At 50.8% G+C, this 25,609-nt stretch overlaps 1 protein-coding gene across 3 annotated transcripts in view; it reads left to right on the forward strand.

Annotated features, from left to right (window-relative positions):
- The first annotated feature begins 7 nt into the window (after nt 1–7).
- Nucleotides 8–25,609, forward strand: part of LOC119956444 (protein FAM227A-like) — an 87,983-nt gene continuing 62,381 nt past the window's right edge. Inside the window, exons 1-8 of one of the 3 annotated variants that reach the window (XM_038783689.1) lie at nt 8–22; nt 1,780–1,923; nt 6,296–6,378; nt 9,048–9,102; nt 13,955–14,007; nt 14,638–14,781; nt 19,809–19,907; nt 21,894–21,998. In XM_038783689.1, the coding sequence (XP_038639617.1) occupies nt 1,800–1,923; nt 6,296–6,378; nt 9,048–9,102; nt 13,955–14,007; nt 14,638–14,781; nt 19,809–19,907; nt 21,894–21,998 (663 nt within the window). In that variant the 5' untranslated portion in view covers nt 8–22; nt 1,780–1,799. Of the gene's footprint in view, nt 23–1,552; nt 1,924–2,978; nt 3,289–6,295; nt 6,379–9,047; nt 9,103–13,954; nt 14,008–14,637; nt 14,782–19,808; nt 19,908–21,893; nt 21,999–25,609 lie in introns of those variants that run through there. The other 2 variants (XM_038783688.1, XM_038783691.1) reach the window with 2 other exon arrangements.

Consider the following 25,609-nt stretch of genomic DNA (forward strand, 5'->3'; position numbering starts at 1 on the left):
AGAAAACAGAGAGAGAGAGAGTGTGTGAGTGAGAGTGGGGGGATGGATAGAGAGTGTGAGGGATGGGGAGAGAGAGAGTGAGGGATGGAGAGAGAGAGTGAGGGGTGGGGAGTGAGAGAGAGGGGGGATGGATAGAGAGAGAATGAGTGAGGGATGGAGAGAGAGTGAGTGATAGAGAGGGATAGAGAGTGAGAAATGGAGACAATGAGGGATGGTGAGAGAGAGTGTGTGAGAGAGAGAGTGAGGGATAGAGAGAGAGTGTGAGGGATGGAGAGAGAGAGAGTGAGGAATGGAGAGAGAGGGATGGAGAGTGAGGGATGGAGAGAGAGAGTGAGGGATGGAGAGAGAGAGTGAGGGATGGAGAGTGAAGGATGGAGAGAGAGAGTGAGGGATGGAGAGAGTGAGGGATGGAGAGAGTGAGGGAGGGATAGAGATGGAGAGAGTGAGGGAGGGATAGAGAGAGAGAGTGAGGGAGGGATAGAGAGAGAGTGAGGGATGGAGAGAGAGTGAGAGATGCAGAGAGAGGGATGGAGAGAGAGAGTGAGGGATGGAGAAAGAGTAAGGGATGGAGAGAGGAAGTGACAGATAAGAGGGAGTGTGAGTGAGGGATAGAGAGATTGTGAGTGAGGGATAGAGAGAGAGTGTGGAGAGAGGGAGTGTGTGAATGAGTGAGAAATGGAGAGAGAGAGGAATAGAGCGTGAGGAAGGGATAGAGAGAGAGTGAGCGAGGGATAGAGTGTGAGAGAAATAGTGAGTGTGAGAAAGAGGGTGTGTGAGTGAGGAATGGAGATTGAGGGAGGGATAGAGAGCGAGTGATTGAGGGAGAGAGAGTGTGAGGGATAGAGCGAGTGAGGAATGGAGAGTGAGTGGTGGAGAGAGGCAGTGTGTGAGTGAGGAATGGAGAGAGAAGAATGGAGCGTGAGGGAGGGATAGAGAGTGTGAGAGAAATGGAGAGTGAGTGAGACAGAGAGAGTGTGTGGAACAGGGAGAATGACTGAGAGAGAAAGTGAGTGAGGAATTGAGAGTGTGAGGAATGGGGAGAGAGGGTGAGGGATAGAGAGAGGGAGTGAGAGAGTGTGAGGAATGGAGAGAATGAGTGAGAGAGTGAGTGAGGAATGGAGAATGATGAGAGAGTCAGAGAGAGAGTGCGGGATTGAGGGAGAATGAGAGCGTGTGAGTTAGGATAGAGAGTCAGATAGAGAGATTCAGGGAGAGAGGGATGGAGAGAATGAGAGGAAGGATAGAGAGTGAGTGAGGGATAGAGAGAGGGGGTCAAAGTGATTGAGGGATAGAGAGATGGATAGGGAGAATGAGTGAGAGAGGGATAGACTAGGGGGGGTGTTAGCGAGGGAGAGGTGGGTGGTATCAACAGAGGGAAATGGAGAGAGGATCGGAGGGGGGAGAGAAGGCAAGGGGCAGGAGTGGGAGGAGAGAGGGGTGGGTGGCATGCCAAACAGATCCCCTTCATTTCTCCCTTCCCATTCTCTGATTTCCTCCCTCCATGCTCTGGACACCGCCCCCCCCCCCCCCCCCCCCCAAAAGCACCAAACCGTCCACTTACCCACTCATTGGACCACCCTTCTTCCTCTCCAGTGATGCTCAGAGATGCTCCTGCCCCTCTCCTTTCCTCACGCTGCGGATCCTCATTTCCTCCACATAACCTGGAAGCCCCTGCTCCCCACCATCCACCCACCCAGCATCACCAACTCACACACAGTCCAGATTATTAAGAGGTGTGGGGGCCAAGTTGAGTCTGACTTCTTCTGTATTTGCCCTCAGTGTGAGTGACCAGTGTGAAGATGGTTGAGATTAACACAGCACTCACTCCATTGGAACTCTATGAGGAAGATATGAATCTACCAGTGGAGCTGGCAGCCAGGCAGAGGCAGAGGATGAAACAGCGCCTGAAGGAGTCTCCCGCACGCATCCTTTCCTTGCTAAATCCATCAGCAGTGTAGGGATCTTGTCACATTGCAATGTGAAGAAAGCAGAAGACATTGCGAGAGAGTGTCTTCGCGATCGGCATTAGGCGGTTGGGAGTTGTGTTTTGAGGAATTCCTTTCAGTGAGGGCTGAAGGTGCGTGCCTGTAGATAACAGGCTTTCACCTGGTTGGTGTTTCATGGCTTCCTCATTCAAGCTGACAAACATACGGGAAATTGCTGGACCATCGCTTCACCCAAACACACCCCAATGCTTTTGGAGGTTCCAGTGACAAACAAATGCTTTAGTCCAAGATTCTCTGAGGCATGGCAGGGAAGAGTGAAATTCCTTAACCCCGTGCTATACCAGCCCTGGGAGTGTTTGATACGGACGGTGTAGAGGGAGCTTTACTCTGTATCTAACCCCGTGCTGTACCTGTCCTGGGAGTGTCTGATGGGGACGGTGTAGAGGGAGCTTTACTTTGTATCTAACCCCGTGCTGTACCTGTCCTGGGAGTGTTTGATGGGGACAGTGTAGAGGGAGCTTACTCTGTATCTAACCGCGTGCTGTACCTGTCCTGGGAGTGTTTGATGGGGACAGTGTAGAGGGAGCTTTACTCTCTATCTAACCCCGTGCTGTACCGGTCCTGGGAGTGTTTGATGGGTTGCGCTTTTGGGTTGGTTGAATATATAGCCAGTAATATAAACAGAAGTTGTACAGAAGTTCATATTTATATAGCTCTGTTCATATCCTCCAGACTATCCAAGATGCTTTATAGCTAATGAAACACTTTAGAAGTATAGATTCTGTTACAATTTGTGCGCAGCAAGTCCCCACAGCCATTGGGGCCAGCCAACCTCAGTTTATTTGTTGTTGGCTTCATGTTAAATATTGGCAAGGCCACTCGGGATAACTCACCATTCTCCTCTTGAATTGTACCATAGGATAATTTATCAGAGGGACGATGATTCCTCGACTTAACACCTGCTCCAAAGGGTAACACCTCAAGGCTTTGTGTTGTTGGTGTAATACTAATGTCACTGGACTAGTAACCCAGCAGCCCAGGCGAATGGTCTGGGTTCAAATCCCGCCCTGGCAGCTGATGCAATTTCAATTCCGTTATAAAGCCTTGAATTGATAGCGACAGTGGCCATGATAACTATCATCAATTGTCGTTTTAAAAGATGCATCTGGTTCACTAATGCTCTCGGCCTGGCCTGCAAGGGACTCCAGACCGGTAGCAATGTGACTGACCCTTAACTGCCCTCTGAAATGTTCCAGGATAATTAGGAATGGCGAACAAACACCAGTGATGAATAAAGGCAAAAAACGAACCTCGGATGATGCAGCACTCCACCAGTACCACAGTGAGTGTCCCCTTGGGTTACATGTATGGCAGTCTGTGGAGAGGGGCGTGAATGCAGGAGGTCCGGGGGCCACATGTGGCCCATCTGGGTTCTGAGTACGGCTCCACGAGACATTTTGTTGACCGTTGCCCATGCGCATCACCACATTCCGCTGATTTCCATCCGTGTAGTTTTTTTTTCCTACCGGTATGGCTGAAGTGATTCGCACGTAAAGCGAGTGCGAGTAAAGTGAAGAGCGTGCTGATTGCCCACAACATTGACTGTGAGAGCCGTCCGCTCCCTCTGCGTCCAAAGTGTAAATATTTATTTTGGGCAGGATTTACCGAAACGGGAACAATGTCCTATAGTGAGGTCGTTCAGCCGCCTGTTTCCCGGCGCAGCACCGAGAAACACAATGTTATAAAACGGCTCCCAGGTTAAATAGAGGGCCTGAGCGGGGAACGCGGGGTCGAGGCCGCACTGAGCCCAGATTGTGGACAGAGGAGCTCGGCTGGTCAGGAGTCTTCATTGTAGCGAAAGATTTTCCCCCCTCACCCCCTCCAAGACGCCCCTCCCGCAACCCCCCAACACCCACGCAGGGCACTGCCAGCCCGATTGTCATCGCACACAAAAAGCAGGCTTGGCACCTTGGCAGTGCCGACCTGACACCCTCCGGTGCCCTGCCAACTGGCAGTGCCACCTGGGCACCTCAACTTGGCACCCAGATGGCACTGCCAGGCTGTCAAGGACAGGCCCCCCGGGTGGCAGCAGCAGTGCCAGGGTACCACCCTGCCCAAAGCACATGCTGCTGGGAGCCTCCAATCCCTGGGAGACCCCCACGAGTGCCATTCCGTCTAGTCCCTTTTTTTGGAGACCAGCACTGAACGGCGCTCACCTAAGATCTCCAGAGCAAAGGGGATAGATCTCCACGCCTCAGGTAGCTCGGGAATCTGTACATTACAGTGAGACCAGCTGTCTGGGCGGGATCGCATTAGATCCTGCGAGGCATTGCGAGCCGGGTAGATCCAGGGAGCGGAGTCTCCTGGCTTCTATCGGCCTCATTGCACCGTGGCGAGCTGCTTTTCGGGCACAGCATGGCCATTCAATTACACTCTTTGTTGTTACCATTTGAAGTTGATGACAGTTCTATTAATATATGAATGATTAAGCATTTTCTGCAAGTCATTATCAAAAATTGAGCAATAAATGTATTTCATCTTATTCATGGGTCATGGTTAGTGCCTTACTTCGGTTGTGGGTAAAATGTTGGAAAAGGTTATAAGAGATAGGGTTTATAATCATCTTGAAAAGAACAAGTTGATTAGCGATAGTCAACACGGTTTTGTGAAGGGTAGGTCATGCCTCACAAACCTTATTGAGTTTTTTGAGAAGGTGACCAAACAGGTGGATGAGGGTAAAGCGGTTGATGTGGTATATATGGATTTCAGTAAGGCGTTTGATAAGGTTCCCCACGGTAGGCTATTGCAGAAAATAAGGAAGTATGGAATTGAAGGTGATTTAGCGGTTTGGATCAGTAATTGGCTAGCTGAAAGAAGACAGAGGGTGGCGGTTGATGGCAAATGTTCATCCTGGAGTTCAGTTACTAGTGGTGTACCGCAAAGATCTGTTTTGGGGCCACTGCTGTTTGTCATTTTTATAAATGACCTGGAAGAGGGTGTAGAAGGATGGGTTAGTATATTTGCAGATGACACGAAGGTCGGTGGAGTTGTGGATAGTGCTGAAGGGTGTTATAGGATACAGAGGGACATAGATAAGCTGCAGAGCTGGGCTGAGAGGTGGCAGATGGAGTTTAATGCGGAAAAGTGTGAGGTGGTTCACTTTGGAAGGAGTAACAGGAATGCAGAGTACTGGGTTAATGGCAAGATTCTTGGTAGTGTAGATGAACAGAGAGATCTCGGCATCCAGGTACATAAATCCCTGAAAGTTGCCACCCAAGTTAATAGGGCTGTTAAGAAGGCATATGGTGTGCTAGCCTTTATCAGTAGGGGGATTGAGTTTCGGAGCCACAAGGTCATGCTGCAGCTGTACATAACTCTGGTGCGGCCGCTCCTGGAGTACTGCGTGCAGTTCTGGTCACCACATTATAGGAAGGATGTGGAAGCTTTGGAAAGGGTTCAGAGGAGATTTACTAGGATGTTGCCTGGTATGGAGGGAAGGTCTTACGAGGAAAGGCTCAGGGAATTGAGGTTGTTTTCGTTAGAGGAGAAGGCTGAGAGGTGACTTAATAGAGACATATAACATAGTCAGAGGGTTAGATAGGGTGGACAGTGAGAGTCTTTTTCCTCGGATGGTGATGACCAACACGAGGGGACATAGCTTTAAATTGAGAGGTGATAGATATAGGACAGATGTCAGAGGCAGTTTCTTTACTCAGAGAGTAGTAGGGGTGTGGAACGCCCTGCCTAAAAACAGTACAGTAGTAGACTCGCCAACTTTAAGGGCATTTAAGTGGTCACTGGATAGACATATGGTTGAAAATGGAATAGTGTAGGTCAGATAGGCTTCAGATGGTTTCACAGGTCGGCGCAACATCGTGGGCCGAAGGGCCCGTACTGCGCTGTAGTGTTCTATGTTCTATGTTCTAAGTTCAATTTCAATATTGAGACCCACTGAGATGAAGGCGGCCAACTCACCAGCCTGGGTTACCCATCACTGCTCTGAACCATGCGGGCACTTCTCCAGGGATGGGGTGACATGTGCAGAGTTTGGATTTGCACCAGATGTGGCAGTCTGTAATATGAAGCAATGATGGATGAAGAGAGGACTGGGATTTGAGGAATGTGCAAGGTAGGATGGGGGGGGGAGACGAGGTGGAGGGTTGAAGGAACATGCTGAGACAGTTTGGCCACATCAAGGAAAATCTTGCCAATTTCTTTGACAAAGAGTCCCCCTACTCGAAACGTCAGCTCCCTTGTCTCTCCACAGATGCTGTCGGACCTGCTGAGATTGTCCGGCATTTTCTATTTTTGTTGCCAATTTCTTTTTTGACTTAACTAATTATGTTCAGCATTTGTGATTGGTTCAATAAACCTGGTGAACAAGAGGATTCAGCATTTAAGCGGGATACTGCAGGCTCACCCCCCTGCTTTGGTGAGTCAGATCGTCTTGATTTGGTGTAAGAGGCTGTTGCTCCTGCTTTCAACGGGAGAAAACAGACTGATCGAACGCATGACCCCGGTCCGATACAGAGTGACTGAGACCATGACCCCGGTCAGAAACAGAGTGACCGAACGCATGACCCCGGCCCGATACAGAGTGACTGAGACCATGACCCCGGTCCGACACAGAGTGACTGAGACCATGACCCCGGTCAGACACAGAGTGGCCAAACGCATGACCCCGGCCCGATACAGAGTGACTGAGACCATGACCCCGGTCCGACACAGAGTGACTGAAACCATGTCCCTGGTCAGACACAGAGTGACTGAGACCATGACCCCGGTCAAAACGGAGTGGCCGAATGCATGACCCCGGTCAGACACAGAGTGACCGAACGCATGACCCCGGTCAGACACAGAGTGACTGAGACCATAACCCCGGCCCGATACAGAGTGACTGAGACCATGACCCCGGTCAGACACAGAGTGACTGAAACCATGACCCCGGTCAGACACAGAGTGACTGAGACCATGACCCCGGTCAGACACAGAGTGACTGAGACCATGACCCCGGTCAGACACAGAGTGACTGAGACCATGACCCCGGTCCGTAACAGAGTGACTGAGACCATAACCCCGGTCAGACACAGAGTGACTGAGACCATGACCCCGGTCAGACACAGAGTGACTGAGACCATGACCCCGGTCAGACACAGAGTGACTGAAACCATGACCCCGGTCAGACACAGAGTGACTGAAACCATGACCCCGGTCAGACACAGAGTGACTGAGACCATGACCCCGGTCAGACACAGAGTGACTGAGACCATGACCCCGGTCAGACACAGAGTGACTGAGACCATGACCCCGGTCCGTAACAGAGTGACTGAGACCATGACCCCGGTCAGACACAGAGTGACTGAGACCATGACCCCGATCCGTAACAGAGTGACTGAGACCATGACCCCGGTCAGACACAGAGTGACTGAGACCATGACCCCGGTCCGTAACAGAGTGACCGAATTCATGACCCCGGTCCGACACAGAGTGACCGAACGCATGACCCCGGTCCGACACAGAGTGACCGAACGCATGACCCCGGTCAGACACAGAGTGGCCGAATGCGTGATGCCGGTCAGACACAGAGTGACCGAACGCATGACCCAGGTCCGACACAGAGTGACTGAAACCATGTCCCTGGTCAGACACAGAGTGACTGAGGCCATGACCCCGGTCCGACACAGAGTGACCGAACGCATGACCTGGTCCGACACAGAGTGACTGAAACCATGTCCCTGGTCAGACACAGAGTGACTGAGGCCATGACCCCGGTCAAAAACAGAGTGACTGAGACCATGACCCCGGTCAAAAACAGAGTGACTAAATACCATGGCGACACAGTGGTTAGCACTGTGGCCTCACAGCGACAGGGACCTGGGTTCAATTCCGGTCTTGGGTGACTGGCTGTGTGGAGTTTGCATGTTTTCCCCTGGTCTGTGTGGGTTTCCTCCGGGTGCTCCAGTTTCCTTCCACAGTCCAGAGACGTGTAGGTTGTCCGTAGTCATCCTAATGTTCGATGTTATCCATGGTCATGATAAAATTGTCCCTTGTTATCCGCAGTTTAGTGGGGTTCCAGGAATAGGGCAGGGGATGGGCCCAGGTAGGGTGCTCTTTAGAGGGTCGGTGCAGACTCGATGGGCTGAATGACATTCTGCACTTTAGGGATTCTATGACCACATGAGAAACAGTGTAATTGAGCATTTGGCCCACAGTCAGATGTAGTACTGGGCGAGAGTATGAACCCTCAACCCCCCCCATCAGAAAGCAGAATGACCTGCGAGGTTGGGGCTGATACAACTGAAGGTGGTATTTCGAACGCACCTCACGAGGGCGAGGATGAGCCCATTCTTTGAAGGGATAGAAGGTGTGTGTGAGCATTGCGGGGGGGGGGGGGGGGGGGGGCACTAATCATGTTCATATGTTTTAGGCCTATCCAAAGCTAGAGGAGAACTGGAAGGAGGTTTTTAGGGTCATTTCCAAGGTGGTGCATGTGAAACTGGACCCGGGTCCCCGGGAGGCCATATTCGGGGTGTCGGACCAGCCAGGGTTGGAAGCGGAGGCAGAGGCAGATAGGGATGGGATGGAGAGCGGCCTCTCCACCCTGTGCCCTGGCGTGGCGGGGGGACCTGTTGGAATTCTTGACCCTTGAGAAGGTTAAGTTTGAACTCAGGGGAAGCTCGGAGGGGTTCTACAAGTCATGGGCATTATTTATTATACACTTTCAAGAACTGGATAACATCGAACATTAGTTGAGGGGGTGGGGGGGCGGGGTTGGTGGGGGTGGGGGGGCGGGAGGGGGGCTGTGTATATTAAGGATGACTATGGGTAATCCCTGATTCCTTTTTGTCATTTGTTTATGTAAACATGCGGGCTGATGTTTGGGAGTTGGTGGGAGGATGGGATCATTGTTATTATTATGGGGATTGACATAACTGTTGCTGATTATTGTTTATTGTTGGTGGGTGTAAATTCGGGAGAAAATGTGAAAAAAAGGTGGAGAATAAAAATGTTTTTAAAATAAAGAAAGGAGAATGACCCACATCCTAGTTCTGTTTCTCTACAATCACTGTTTATAATGATATCTCCTTTAATTCTCCACAGTTAATCGAGACACGATACAAAGACAGTGTGCAGCCATCCGCCATACAGCCAGAGAGTACGTATAGGCAGGAAGTATTCAATTATTTCTTGGATTAAGTTAAAATCAGCGATTGTCAGAGGGATCCAGTCAATTGGTAGCTATTAAAGGCAAATGTCACCATCCATTACTGTGTCCATCGTTACTGGTACTGCCTGTTGTCATGGTGTTATTGATATCTGTACCGCCTGTTGTCACAGTGTTATTGATATCGGTACCGCCTGTTGTCACGGTGTTATTGATATCGGTACCGCCTGTTGTCACGGTGTTATTGATATCGGTACCGCCTGTTGTCACGGTGTTATTGATGTCTGTACCGCCTGTTGTCACAGTGTTATTGATATCGGTACCGCCTGTTGTCACGGTGTTATTGCTATCGGTACCGCCTGTTGTCACGGTGTTATTGATATTGGTACCGCCTGTTGTCACGGTGTTATTGATGTCTGTACCGCCTGTTGTCACGGTGTTATTGATATCGGTACCGCCTGTTGTCACGGTGTTATTGCTATTGGTACCGCCTGTTGTCACGGTGTTATTGCTATTGGTACCGCCTGTTGTCACGGTGTTATTGATGTCTGTACCGCCTGTTGTCACAGTGTTATTGATATCGGTACCGCCTGTTGTCACGGTGTTATTGCTATCGGTACCGCCTGTTGTCACGGTGTTATTGATGTCTGTACCGCCTGTTGTCACGGTGTTATTGATATCGGTACCACCTGTTGTCACGGTGTTATTGATATCGGTACCACCTGTTGTCACGGTGTTATTGATATCGGTACCGCCTGTTGTCACGGTGTTATTGATGTCTGTACCGCCTGTTGTCACAGTGTTATTGATATCGGTACCGCCTGTTGTCACGGTGTTATTGCTATCGGTACCGCCTGTTGTCACGGTGTTATTGATGTCTGTACCGCCTGTTGTCACGGTGTTATTGATATCGGTACCGCCTGTTGTCATGGTGTTATTGCTATCGGTACCACCTGTTGTCATGGTGTTATTGCTATCGGTACCGCCTGTTGTCACGGTGTTATTGCTATCAGTACCGCCTGTTGTCATGGTGTTATTGATGTCTGTACCGCCTGTTGTCACGGTGTTATTGATATCGGTACCGCCTGTTGTCATGGTGTTATTGATATCGGTACCGCCTGTTGTCACGGTATTATTGATATCGATACCGCCTGTTGTCACGGTGTTATTGCTATCGGTACCGCCTGTTGTCACGGTGTTATTGATATCGGTACCGCCTGTTGTCACGGTGTTATTGATATCGGTACCGCCTGTTGTCACGGTGTTATTGATATCGGTACCGCCTGTTGTCACGGTGTTATTGCTATCGGTACCGCCTGTTGTCACGGTGTTATTGATATCGGTACCGCCTGTTGTCATGGTGTTATTGATGTCTGTACCGCCTGTTGTCACGGTGTTATTGATATCGGTACTGCCTGTTGTCACGGTGTTATTGATATCGGTACCGCCTGTTGTCACGGTATTATTGATATCGATACTGCCTGTTGTCACGGTGTTATTGCTATCGGTACCGCCTGTTGTCACGGTGTTATTGATATCAGTACCGCCTGTTGTCACGGTGTTATTGATATCGGTACCGCCTGTTGTCACAGTGTTATTGATATCGGTACCGCCTGTTGTCACGGTGTTATTGATATCAGTACCGCCTGTTGTCACGGTGTTATTGATATCGGTATCGCCTGTTTTTACATAGAATTTACAGTGCAGAAGGAGGCCATTCGGCCCATCGAGTCTGCACCAGCTCTTGGAGAGAGCACCCTACCCCCTACCCAAGGTCAATACCTCCACCCTATCGCCATAACTCAGTAACCCCACCCAACACTAAGGGCAATTTTGAACACTAAGGGCAATTTATCATGGCCAATCCACCTAACCCGCACATCTTTGGACTGTGGGAGGAAACCGGAGCACCCGGAGGAAACCTACGCACACACAGGGAGGATGTGCAGACTCCGCACAGACAGTGACCCAAGCCGGAATCGAACCTGGGACCTTGGAGCTGTGAAGCAATTGTGCTATCCACAATGCTACCGTGCTGCCACGGTGTTATTGATATCGGTACCGCCTGTTGTCACGGTATTATTGATATCGGTACCGCCTGTTGTCACAGTGTTATTGATATCGGTACCGTCTGTTGTCACGGTGTTATTGATATCAGTACCGCCTGTTGTCACGGTATTATTGATATCGGTACCGCCTGTTGTCACAGTGTTATTGATATCGGTACCACCTGTTGTCACGGTGTTATTGATAGCGGTACCGCCTGTTGTCACAGTGTTATTGATATCGGTACCGCCTGTTGTCACGGTGTTATTGATATCGGTACCGCCTGTTGTCACGGTGTTATTGATATCGGTACCGCCTGTTGTCACGGTGTTATTGATATCGGTACCGCCTGTTGTCACGGTGTTATTGATATCGGTACCGCCTGTTGTCACGGTGTTATTGATATCGGTACCGCCTGTTGTCACAGTGTTATTGATATCGGTACCGCCTGTTATCATGTTATCATGGTGTTATTGATATCGATACCACCTGTTGTCACGGTGTTATTGATATCGGTACCGCCTGTTGTCACGGTGTTATTGATATCGGTACCGCCTGTTGTCATGGTGTTATTGATATCGATACCGCCTGTTATCACAGTGTTATTGATATCGGTACCGCCTGTTATCACGGTGTTATTGATAACGGTACCGCCTGTTGTCACGGTGTTATTGATATCGGTACCGCCTGTTGTCACGGTGTTATTGATATCGGTACCGTTGTTGTCACGGTGTTATTGACATCGGTACCGCCTGTAGTCAAGATGTTATTGATATTGGTGCCGCCTGTTGTCACGGTGTTATTGATATCGGTACCGCCTGTTATCATGGTGTTATTGATATCGGTACCGTCTGTTGTCACGGTGTTATTGATATCGATACCGCCTGTTGTCACGGTGTTATTGATATCGGTACCGTTGTTGTCACGGTGTTATTGATATCGGTACCGCCTGTTGTCACGGTGTTATTGATATCGGTACCGCCTGTTGTCATGGTGTTATTGATATCGGTACCGCCTGTTGTCACGGTGTTATTGATATCGGTACCGCCTGTTGTCACGGTGTTATTGATATCGATACCACCTGTTGTCACGGTGTTATTGATATCGGTGCCGCCTGTTGTCACGGTGTTATTGATATCGGTACCGCCTGTTGTCACGGTGTTATTGATATCGGTACCGCCTGTTGTCACGGTGTTATTGATATCGGTACCGCCTGTTGTCACGGTGTTATTGATATCGGTACCGCCTGTTGTCATGGTGTTATTGATATCTGTACTGCCTGTTGTCACGGTGTTATTGATAGCGGTACCGCCTGTTGTCACCGAATTTCTGGGGCACATCGATACTTCTGTTGAAAACAAACAAGTGATTTATAAATATTTTTGTACAACTTTCATCATATTATACATTGTCTCTATTTCTGAAGCCATGGATCCCAAAGCCTTTTTTTTAATGTCCTCCAACCTCAAAGGCCTGGAGACACACAGCGCTACTCTGTCACTAGAACAAAGAACAGTACAGCACAGGAACAGGCCCTTCAGCCCTCCAAGCCTGTACAGGTCATGATACTAACCTTGGCAGGGCAGCACGGTGGCCTAGTGGTTAGCACAGCTGCCTCACGGCACTGAGGTCCCAGGTTCGATCCCGGCTCTGGGTCACTGTCCGTGTGGAGTTTGCACATTCTCCCCGTGTCTGCGTGGGTTTCGCCCCCACAACCCAAAAATGTGCAGAGTAGGTGGATTGGCCAGGCTAAATTGCCCCTTAATTGGAAAAAATAATTGGGTAATCTAAATTTTTTAAAAAAAATGATACTAACCTTGGCCAAAACCCTCAGCACTTCCTTGTGCCATATCCCTCTATACCCACCCTATCCATGTGTTTGACAAGATGTCTTTTGAACGCCGTTAATGTATCTGCTTCCACAACCTCCTCAGGCAACGCGTTCCAGGCACTCACCACCCTCTGTGTAAAAAAACCTGCCTCGCACATCTCTTCTAAACTTTGCCCCATGGACCTTAAACCTATGCCCCCTGGTGACTGACCCCTCCACCCTGAGAAAGAGTGCCTTCCCATTACTCGCTGGGGTTCAATGCGGAGGCTTGTTCACTCGCTGGAGTTCAATGTGGGCGCACCCTCACTCACTGGGGCCCAATATGGAGGGACCCTCACTCACTGGGGGCCTAATGGGGAGGGACCCTCACTCACTGGGGGCCCAATGCGGAGGGACCCTCACTCACTGGGCACCCAATGCAGAGGGACCCTCACTCACTGGGGGCCCAATGGGGAGGGATCCTCGCTCACTGGGGCCCAATCCGGATGGACCCTCACTCACTGGGGGCCCAATGGGGAGGGACCCTCACTCACTGGGGGCCTAATGGGGAGGGACCCTCACTCACTGGGGGCCCAATGCGGAGGGACCCTCACTCACTGGGGGCCCAATGGGGAGGGACCCTCACTCACTGGGGCTCAATGCGGAGGGACCCTCACTCACTGGGGGCCCAATGGGGAGGGACCCTCACTCACTGGGGGCCCAATGGGGAGGGACCCTCGCTCACTGGGGACCCAATGGGGAGGGACCCTCCCTCACTGGGGGCCCAATGGGGAGGGACCCTCGCTCACTGGGGGCCCAATGGGGAGGACCCTCACTCACTGGGGGCCCAATCCGGACGGACCCTCACTCACTGGGGGCCCAATCCGGACGGACCCTCACTCACTGGGGCCCAATCCGGACGGACCCTCACTTACTGCAATAACTGTTGTCATTCTCATTTAATCTTGGCATTTATCGATTTTCCAGAATTGAGACCGAAACTTCCTCAGATATATTTGGACAAACGCCCCAAGATCAAGGTTTGTATTTTTTCACCTGGTTTCCTTACGTTTGACAATGTTGGGCGTAAACCAGTCTGAAGTCCTTGTTCATCACAGAGAACAGCTCAGTCTTATAAATGCGGGTTTCACACAGTGCGGCTCCCTCCTACTGTCCCACCCACACTTGGAGTCTGTGCTTATCAGAGTTTTGATGGGGTTTTGTTCATTTTCTAGAGATTGGTTATGAAAGTTGTAGTAATCCACGGGAGGTAGGAGTTCCGTCACCACACCAATATTTATTTACAATAACGATATTACAGGAGCAGCTGCTAGCAGTCCAGTCAACTTAAGACTGGCTCACAAAGCCTACACAGGTGCTTATATGGGCCCCCCTCAATGAGCTATCATTGAGGGAGCTCATACTCCAATTGGCCAACCAATAAAGCCAATTGGAGTTCATTACAAAAGTGCTGATGAGTTTGGTGGGGCTGGGTCTCTGCGAGCCATTGCAACTTTCGGACACTTGGTCCCTTTCGCTCATCCCTGGTGACACCTCACGACTGGTAATGCCACCACTTAACACAACGTCCAGCTCAGCCCTTGCTTTAATTTTGCTCCGTAATTGTGTCTCCCACTTTTTTCTTAATGTTGCTTTCCGTCGAACTCTAGCATTCGGATGTGGTGCCAAAGTTGGTGGAGCTTCAGCAGTATCCAGGGTTCAAAGAAAAGAAACCCACTAAACTGCCCAACGACACGGTGCTGGAGCATGTCTGGGCGAAAGTACTGCAGGCCCGCAGGAAGATGCTGAAACAGGTCAGAGGACTCCCATCAGTCAGTAATCCCCTCGATCTGTATAGCACAGAACATCCCAGGAAACGTCAATGGTGTGGCCATGAACCAAACAGTGTGTTGACCAGACAACGGGAGATTGAAAAGTTAGGATTTTCAAGACTGGGGATCTGGTAGACGGCAGCAGGGTTAGGGAGTGAGCCTAACCCTAACCCCCCCACCCCCCCCCCCCCCCCACCCCCACCCAAAGCACACACACCAGCCGTTCGATCATGGCTGATACGTTCCTCATCCCCATTCTCCCTGTAACCCCTGATCCCCTTATTAATCAAGGACACCAGATTTGTGCTCGAGGTGCTGTTACCAACAGGGCTACAGACCAAGAGCTGGAAGGTGGAATTAGACAGAATAGTTCTTTCTTAGAACATCAGAACTAGGAGCAGGAGTCGGCAATTTAGTCTCTCGAGCCTGCTCCACCGGTCAATACGATCATTGCTCATCTCATAACAAATTGGCAGCCGATTTTTCACTGGCAGAGGGGAGTTCAAAATCTTTTGGAGGCTCATTAATTTGGTCTCGCTGCAGCCTTGAATTGATTTGAAGTTGAAAACGTTGTCAATATTTTCACAGAATCCCTTTCAGCCCATCGGGTCTGCACCGAGCCTCTGAAAGAGGACACCACCCAAGCCCACTCCAGCGCCCTATCCCCCTAACCCCATAACCCAACCTGCACATCTTTGGACACTAAGGGGCAATTTAGCACACCTGCACACCTTTGGACTGTGGGAGGAAACGGGAGCACCCGGAGGAAACCCACGCAGACACGGGGAGAACGTGCAGACTCCACACAGACAGTGACCCAGCGGGGAATCGAACCTGGGACCCTGGAGCTATGAAGCAACTGTCCTAACCACTGTGCTACCATGCCGCCCATATATAGTCATATATCTATATCCATTTGTAAGGTTCTTATTTCCTCATTGCAAGTTACTGTCACACCTAATTTAGTGTCATCTGCAAATTTGGCTTTATCCTTGTATCCACATCGTTAATATAGATTATAAATAGTTGGGGCCCAAGGACCGAACCCTGTGGCGCCCCACTAGTTACATCTTGCCATCCAGAAAAAAGACCTATTTATCCCGAATCTCTGTCGTCTGACTATCAGCCGGTCTTCTATCCAAGCTAATGAATTACGCCTAACCCCATATGATCTAATCTTCTGTCCGTCACCTTATCAAACACCTTCCGGAAGTCTAGATATACTACATCTACGGGATCCCCATTATCCACGTGGCTTATTACATCTTTGAAGAACTCTAGCAAGTTAGTGAAACATGATTTGTCCTTCATAAAACCATGCAGATTCTGATGGATTACATTTTGACTTTCCAAATGTTCTGATATTATTTCCTTAATAATTGATTCTAACTATTTCCCAATAACAGATGTTAAACTAACTGGCCTGTAATTTCCCACATTCTGCCTCCCTCCCTTTTTGAATAAGGGCGTTACCTTAGCATTTTTCCAATCCACTGGAACCTTACTCATGTCCAGGGAATTTTGGAATATTATAACCAATGGATCTATTATTGCCCCGCCACTTCCTTTAGCACACTAGGACGTAGGCCATCAGGTCCTGGAGACTTGACTTCTTTCAATCCCAATAGTTTGCTGAGTAGTGTTTCCCTAATAATGCTGATTTATAGATTCATAGAATCCCATCAGTGCAGAAGGAGGCCATTCGGCCCATCGATTCTGCACCGACCCTCTAAAAGAGCATCCTGCCTAGGCCACCTCCCCGCCCTATCTCCATAACACTACCTCTGGGCGGTTTAGCATGTTAACCCACCTAACCTGCACATCTTTGGACTGTGGGAGGAAACTGGAGCACCCGGAGGAAACCCACGCACACACGGGGAGAACGTGCAAACTCCACACAGACAGTCACCAAGGACAGAATCGAACCCGGGTCCCCGGTGCTGTGAGGCAGCAGTGCTAACCATTGTGCCACCATGCTGCCCCAAATTCTCTAAGTTCCACCCTTCTATTACCTCTGAATTACCCATTCCTTTAGGGATGGTACTAATGTCCTCCACCATGATGAATGAGGCAAAATATTGTTTTAGCATCTCCGCCATTTCTGTGTTCCCCACTATTAACTCACCAGTTTGATCTTCCAAGGGACCAACATTCACTTTCGCGATTCTCTCCCCTTTTATGTACTTATAGAAGCTTTTGCTATCTTTTTTGATATTTTGCGCTCGCTTTCTTTCATAATTTATCTTAGCTCTGTTAATTACTTTTTTAGTAACCTTTTGTTTGTTTAAAAGTTTCCCAATCTTCCAACCTGCCACTGGCAATATGATATAACTTAATTTTTGTCTTTTTATTTGTCCTTGACCTCCTTGTTTAGCCATGGATGTATTTTACCCCTCTTACCGTCTTTCTTCCTCTCACAAATATATTTTAGTTATCATAGTCATAGAATTTACAGTGCAGAAGGAGGCCATTCGGCCCATCGAGTCTTCACCGGCTCTTGGAAAGAGCACCCTACCCAAGTTTAACACCTCCACCCTATCCCCATAACCCAATACCCCCACCCAACACTAAGGGCAATTTATCACGGCCAATTAACCTAACCTGCACATTTTGGACTGTGGGAGGAAACCGGAGCACCCGGAGGAAACCCACGCACACACAGGGAGGATGTGCTGGCTCCGCACAGACAGTGACCCAAGCCGGAATCGAACCTGGGACCCTGGAGCTGTGAAGCAATTGCGCTATCCACAATGCTACCGTGCTGCCCAGTTGTGAGGAATTGAGTATCTCCTTAAACAACTGCCACTGCTCATCAGCTATCCTACCCTTTAGCCTTCCTGCCAGTCTATACGGGCAAAATCTGACCTCAATCCTCTGTAATTTCCTTTATTTAATTCCAGAACACAAGTGCGGGACTCCACGTTCTCACCCCCAAACTGCATCTTGATTTCTACCAAACTATGGTCACTGTTCCCTCGAGCATTCCTTAACTTTGGGGTCATCAATGAATCCCCCCTCATTACACAATACCAAATCCAGAGTAGTCTGCTCCTTGGTTGGTTCCACAACATACTGTTCCAAGAAACAATCTCTAATACATCCAACAACCTCTTCCTTGAGGCTTTCCTTGCCAGTTTTATTAATCCAGTCTATGTGCATATTAAAATCACCCATGATTATTGCCGTACCTTTCTTACAAGCCCCTAGTTTTTCCTGGTTTTTACTGTGCCACACTACAGATTACTGTTGGGGACCTATAGATTCCCAGGGACTTCTTCCCTTTGCTATTTCTTGTTTCTACCCAGACTGATTCCACATCTTGATCTACAGTGCTTATATCATTTCTCATTACACCATTGATCTGGTTCTTCACCAGTAAAACTACACCACCTCCTTTTCCTTTCAGTCCATCTTTCTGAAATACTGAGTACCCTTGGATTAAATTTTTTTTTTTAGAGTACCCAATTCTTTTTTTTTTCCAATTAAGGGGCAATTTAGGCGTAACCACTCCACCTAGTCTGCACATCTTTGGGTTAGGGGGTGAGATCCTGAGTACCCTTGGATATTCATTTCCCAGACCTGGTCTCCTTGTAACCATGTCTCAGTAATCACCACCAAATCATACCCTTTTGTCTCTACTTATACCATCAACTCATTAATTTTATTCCAAATGCTTCATACTTTTCAATACAAAACTTTTAAATTTGTTCTATTGTCAAATTTCCCTACGCTTTTATAATTCCTTGTTGCAAAAAGACAATCACCCGTTCTGTCCCTCATCTTTATTTTCTGGTAACCATCCACACATCACTAAACTGCATTCCTACCTCCGCCTTTAATTTTGGTTTTCTAATTTTATTTCCTGGTTTTTATTGTTTTCTCCCTCTGTTCAGTCCTTTTGTTGAAAGACGCACATTGGATTCTGATTACATCAGTGGGCATTGTTATATTACCACAATTGATAATATGTTGGATTCTTTGTCTTTTCTACCAGAATAACCTGATGTAGTTTTTTTTCATCATAGAATTTACAGTGTAGAAGGAGGCCATTCGGCCCATCAAGTCTGCACCGGCTCTTGGAAAGAGCACCCTACCCAAGGTCAACACCTCCACCCTATCCCATAACCCAGTAACCCCACCCAACACTAAGGTCAATTTTGGACACTAAGGGCAATTTATCATGGCCAATCCACCTAACCTGCTCATCTTTGGACTGTGGGAGGAAACCGGAGGAAACCCACACAGACATGGGGAGGATGTGCAGACTCCGCACAGACAGTCACCCAAGTAGGAATTGAACCTGGGACCCTGGAGCTGTGAAGCAATTATGTTATCCACAATGCTACCGTGTTGACAAAGAATATACCAATCAAAAGATTGAAACAAAACTAATTTACTATTACACTACTAATTAAATGAAGTTCGAACACTCTACTGAGCTGCAGATGATAATGAATGATATTGAATCGGTCTTACAGTATTCAATATTCTATCTAGTCACTAACTACTCTATGATCTAACCTCGGTGCTATCTCTAATTAACACTCACTCTGCTCTAAGCTTCTCCTTGTGCTTTTCACCAGGCTTCTCCCAGAATTCCCTGAGAGGTTGTCTTAAATACAGAGAAGTAGTAACGCCCTCTAGTGTTTGATTTACACAGAGATGTAATTATTAACCCTTCACTAACCTGACTATATACATATCATTACAAGCATGACCTGAATACTTAATGCAACTTCCTCTCTGTCACTGCCCTGTTCCTTCGCTCAAAAGAGCGGGTTAATGTTGAGGATGGAAGTGGGACCAGAGAGTAAATGTCTCCCATTATTTTAGCTACCCTCTTCACTGCCCGGTTTCCACCAGAAAGTCATGGCTCCTGCTTCCCACTAACACTGCCCCCTTCCCCATTGCTTTTAACAGCCCTGGCCCCACATTCCCTCACAGGTTCTGCTCTCCCCACCGCACTGAACTCGCATAGGCTAACACGGGCTCCTCTTCTCCCTCCTTAGACCGGTTACCTGGCTGTGCTGCAGGAGTTGCTCGTCTCAACCCTGCTGCAGGACCTCCTGCTGGACACCTTCTGGTGGCTTTTTCTGCACCTGTACCAGGTGAGGTTTGCATTTCGGAGGATTGATGATCGTGCTTGTCAGCCCGTGAACTGCAAATTGTTTCCCTGTTTCAATTGTAACTTATATCTGTGGGCATGGGCCTCCCTAATGGCTGGGAAAGTGTGTGCAAAGAATGACACAGCCGGCCTGCGGACAACAGGCCAACACTTGACCCCCGGTGGGAATATTGCACCTATTAGGGCACTAATTGCTGTCTGAGGTTAAGAACATAAGAATATAAGAGCATAAAAATAGGAGCAAGGCTCAGTCCGATGACTCCTTGGACCTGCTTCTGCAACGCTATTTACTTTTAAAGCTGAACTCGAGTTCCCAAAAGACGCCATAGTGAGATTTGTACTCCCACTATTTTCAGCCACAGCAGACTCCTCATTGCTCAAGTGTGTCCAAGCTGCAAATGATCTCCTCGTCTCCCCTGGGTCCTCTCACTGCTCAGGGAATCCAATGTGGGATCAGCATGACTTCCCACAGAACTGGCCACAGAAGTGGCGATCCTGGTGATTGGGGAAGGCCTGCATCTGTGACGTCCATAACCTTCCTCTGGACAGGTCAGATGTCGAACGTTCGGCCTGGATGGCCCTGGAAACTTGCTGAACCAAAATTCCGCTGCCTGTCTCCACATGGGCTGTTTCGACAGCAGCATTTTCCCCAACAGAGGTGGTTTGCAACCCAGGGGATTGTAATTCTCTTTATTTAGGGTGTCCTTGTCTAGTTTGCACTGCCCACCTTGGTGTTGTTTGCCCTGAGACAGGTCCCCATGCTTGGGGAGTCTGTAGTCGCCCATGCAGGAGACATGGCCTGCCCGTCTCAGTTGAATTTGCAGTTGAGCCCAGCACGATACTCCTCGTTGTTCATGCCACTGAATTCTCATGGTGGACCTCGGGTGTCTTTGGTGGGAGCGTTCAAAGATTAGATGTGGCGCTTACAGGATTCTGCGCCATGCAGCATGACGGTAAGGACGGTGACCTGCTGGACGATGTTGCTGCTTCCAGACACGTCCATGGAGTCAGCTGTACGGAGAACTTGCCTTCAAGATGGTGTGCACTGATAACTTCATCAGTAGTGACATCCCTATGGAGAACACTATCACAGTATGAGGATCAGGGAACCTGAGTGCATTGTTATTCTGCAGTGTAATAACCCTCACGGGGTTAACCATAACCAGGGGTATGGCCCGATTGATCTTCCCATGGGACCCCTGGAATACAAGCACCCCCACTAATGGGCGGAGGACCGTCAGTTGGGGCTCGAAGAAATCGCCTTGTAAAAGCCGGCCTGAATTGGGACCAGCATGATCGGTAGTCCTGGTTTGGGACCTTTGTGCTGTATGCCACATTGCAACCTTTCCTTTTGGCTTAAAATAAATTGCCATTTGAATTCACCATCTCGGGGCCCCCTGCGCTTTTAAATGCAGTAACTGCAGCAGGTGACCTGGCTGTTGGCTGCACGGCTGCTGCACATGGTTTTTACGGCAATGAGTTTGCCACATTGCATGTGTTGAAAAGCCAGGAGAATTGGGAATTAACAGCAGCAGGGGTTGGCTGCATGAATTTAATTCTTCGTCTTTCACGTTCTGTAAGCAGATTTTACCAGGCATGGGGCGAAACTGGGGTGGATCCTGGAGCCAGAGTGGGTCAGCAACATGGAGGAGGGAGAGACATTAGGGCCAGGCGATCAGAATGTAGAGTGGGTTAAAGAGGATGATAAATAAATTGCCTTCTTTTCCGCTTTGCAATGCCCTGTTAACACTGCCCAGTACAGCCCGCAGACTGATACCAACCCTGGGCTGACCAGGGACAAAACCGACGGCAAAAGGTGCAACCTGCTTCCCCAGCCCGTCTCCAGAATGTAAGCAGAGTTAGTTACAGCTAGCCACTCACTGGGACAGAGCATCGGTCGCGCGCTCGGTCACTCCCGGTCTCTCGGGGTTTATTGAACTGATCTTCATAAATGTGATTTTTCTTCCAGGCTAGTTACGCTGTGCAGTGTCAACTGTTCGACCGCATATCGAAAAACTATGTTCTCCTAATCATGAGGTGTCAGAGCTATCTCTATGGAGACCGATTTCTCCAGGTTAGTGTTCAGAAATGGTCTTTAACACAATGTGTGACCCACACACTGCACATTAATTCAGTAACTTGCCCACATTGCGACCAGCAGCTGTATCAAGCTGATGCTGCCACCTCCTGCTTCGAGAAATGTCTCAGAACAGGAGAGAAAATTATCATCTCCTCCTGTCCCTGGGCTTTTTACTGCCATTCTTTTCTTCCCCTCGCAGCCCCTGACCTCCTTCTAGTTTCCCTGTAATTGTTCCAGATCTTGAAACGGGCCCCTCGGCTTCAAACTGCCTCTGCCCACCCCTAATATCCATGTACCTTGTTGTTGGCAGCGCCCCCTCAGCGCCCGTGGATCCCCCAGCCCCATAAATTCCTGATTTTGCCTGTCAGGGATTGACTCCCACTAGGACTCACTGCGAGTCAGACCCATCGCACAGACCGATCCCACTGCCCAGACCCATCGCACAGACCAATCCCTCTGCCCAGGCCCATTGCACAGACCGATCCCACTGCCCAGACCCATCACACAGACCGATCCCACTCTGACTGCCCAGGCCTATCGCACAAACCGATCCCACTGCCCAGACCCATCACACAGACCGATCCCACTCTGACTGCCCAGGCCTATCGCACAGACCGATCCCACTGCCCAGACCCATCACACAGACCGATCCCACTCTGACTGCCCAGGCCTATCGCACAGACCGATCCCACTGCCCAGGCCCATTGCACAGACCGATCCCACTGCCCAGACCCATCACACAGACCGATCCCACTGCCCAGGCCCATTGCACAGACCAATCCCACTGTCCAGACCCATCGCACAGACCGATCCGACTGCCCAGGCCCATCGCACAGACCGATCCCACTGCCCAGCTCCATCGCACAGACCGATCCCACTGTCCAGGCCCATCGCACAGACCAATCCCACTGCCCAGCCCCATCGCACAGACCGATCCCACGGTCCAGCACCATCGCACAGACCGATCCCACTGCCCAGCCCCATCGCACAGACCGATCCCACTGTCCAGCCCCATCGCACAGACCGATCCCTCTGCCCAGGCCCATTGCACAGACCGATCCCACTGTCCACACACATCGTACAGACTGATCCCACTGTCCAGCCCCATCGCACAGACCGATCCCTCTGCCCAGACCCATCGCACAGACCGATCCCACTGTCCAGCACCATCGCACAGACCGATCCCTCTGCCCAGGCCCATTGCACAGACCGATCCCACTGTCCAGCACCATCGCACAGACCGATCCCACTGTCCAGGCCCATTGCACAGACCGATCCCACTGTCCACACCCATCGTACAGACAGATCCCACAGCCCAGACCCATCGCACAGACCGTTCCCACTGTTCAGCCCCATCGCACAGACCGATCCGACTGTCCAGCCCCATCGCACAGACCGATCCCACTGTCCAGCCCCATCGCACAGACCGATCCCACTGTCCAGACCCATCGCACAGACCGATCCCACTGTCCAGCCCCATCGCACAGACCGATCCCACTGTCCACACACATCGCACAGACCGATCCGACTGTCCAGGCCCATCGCACAGACCGATCCCACTGCCCAGACCCATCGCACAGACCGATCCCACTGCCCAGACCCATCGCACAGACCGATCCGACTGTCCAGGCCCATCGCACAGACCGATCCCACTGCCCAGACCCATCGCACAGACCGATCCGACTGTCCAGACCCATCGCACTGACCGATCCGACTGTCCAGGCCCAGCGCACAGACCGATCCGACTGTCCAGACCCATCGCACTGACCGATCCCACTGCCCAGACCCATCGCACAGACCGATCCCACTCTGACTGCCCAGCGCCATCGCACAGACCGATCCCACTGTCCTGGCCCATCGCACAGACCGATCCCACTGTCCAGACCCATCGCACAGACCGATCCCACTGCCCAGACCCATCGCACAGACCAATCCCACTGTCCAGACCCATCGCACAGACCGATCCCGACTGCCCAGGCCCATCGCACAGACCGATCCCACTGCCCAGACCCATCACACAGACCGATCCCACTGCCCAGGCCCATTGCACAGACCGATCCCACTGCCCAGACCCATCACACAGACCGATCCCACTGCCCAGGCCCATTGCACAGACCAATCCCACTGTCCAGACCCATCGCACAGACCGATCCCACTGTCCAGGCCCATCGCACAGACCAATCCCACTGCCCAGCCCCATCGCACAGACCGATCCCACGGTCCAGCACCATCGCACAGACCGATCCCACTGCCCAGCCCCATCGCACAGACCGATCCCACTGTCCAGCCCCATCGCACAGACCGATCCGACTGTCCAGACACATTGCACAGACCGATCCCTCTGCCCAGGCCCATTGCACAGACCGATCCCACTGTCCACACACATCGTACAGACTGATCCCACTGTCCAGCCCCATCGCACAGACCGATCCCTCTGCCCAGACCCATCGCACAGACCGATCCCACTGTCCAGCACCATCGCACAGACCGATCCCTCTGCCCAGGCCCATTGCACAGACCGATCCCACTGTCCAGCACCATCGCACAGACCGATCCCACTGTCCAGGCCCATCGCACAGACCGATCCCACTGCCCAGACCCATCGTACAGACAGATCCCACTGCCCAGACCCATCGCACAGACCGATCCCACTGTCCAGCCCCATCGCACAGACCGATCCCACTGTCCAGCCCCATCGCACAGACCGATCCCACTGTCCAGACCCATCGCACAGACCGATCCCACTGTCCAGACCCATCGCACAGACCGATCCCACTTCCCAGCCCCATCGCACAGACCGATCCCACTGTCCAGACCAATCGCACAGACCGATCCCACTGTCCAGGCCCATCGCACAGACCGATCCCACTGCCCAGACCCATCGCACAGACCGATCCCACTGCCCAGACCCATCGCACAGACCGATCCCACTGTCCAGGCCCATCGCACAGACCGATCCCACTGCCCAGACCCATCGCACAGACCGATCCCACTGTCCAGACCCATCGCACTGACCGATCCCACTGTCCAGGCCCAGCGCACAGACCGATCCGACTGTCCAGACCCATCGCACTGACCGATCCCACTGCCCAGACCCATCGCACAGACCGATCCCACTCTGACTGCCCAGCGCCATCGCACAGACCGATCCCACTGTCCTGGCCCATCGCACAGACCGATCCCACTGTCCAGACCCATCGCACAGACCGATCCCACTGCCCAGACCCATCGCACAGACCGATCCGACTGTCCAGGCCCATCGCACAGACCGATCCCACTGTCCAGCCCCAGCGCACAGACCGATCCCACTCTCTCCAGGCCCATCGCACAGACCAATCCCACTGCCCAGCCCCATCGCACAGACCGATCCCACTCTGACTGCCCAGGCCTATCGCACAGACCGATCCCACTGTGACTGCCCAGCCCCATCGCACAGACCATTCCCACTGCCCAGCCCCATCGCACAGACCGATCCCACTCCCCAGGCCCATTGCACAGACCGATCCCACTGTCCAGCCCCATCGCACAGACCGATCCCACTCTGCCCAGGCCATCGCACAGACCGATCCCACTCTGTCCAGACCCATCGCACAGACCGATCCCAC

The sequence above is a fragment of the Scyliorhinus canicula genome, chromosome 23, assembly GCF_902713615.1.
Source record: "Scyliorhinus canicula chromosome 23, sScyCan1.1, whole genome shotgun sequence".
NCBI lineage: Eukaryota > Metazoa > Chordata > Chondrichthyes > Carcharhiniformes > Scyliorhinidae > Scyliorhinus > Scyliorhinus canicula.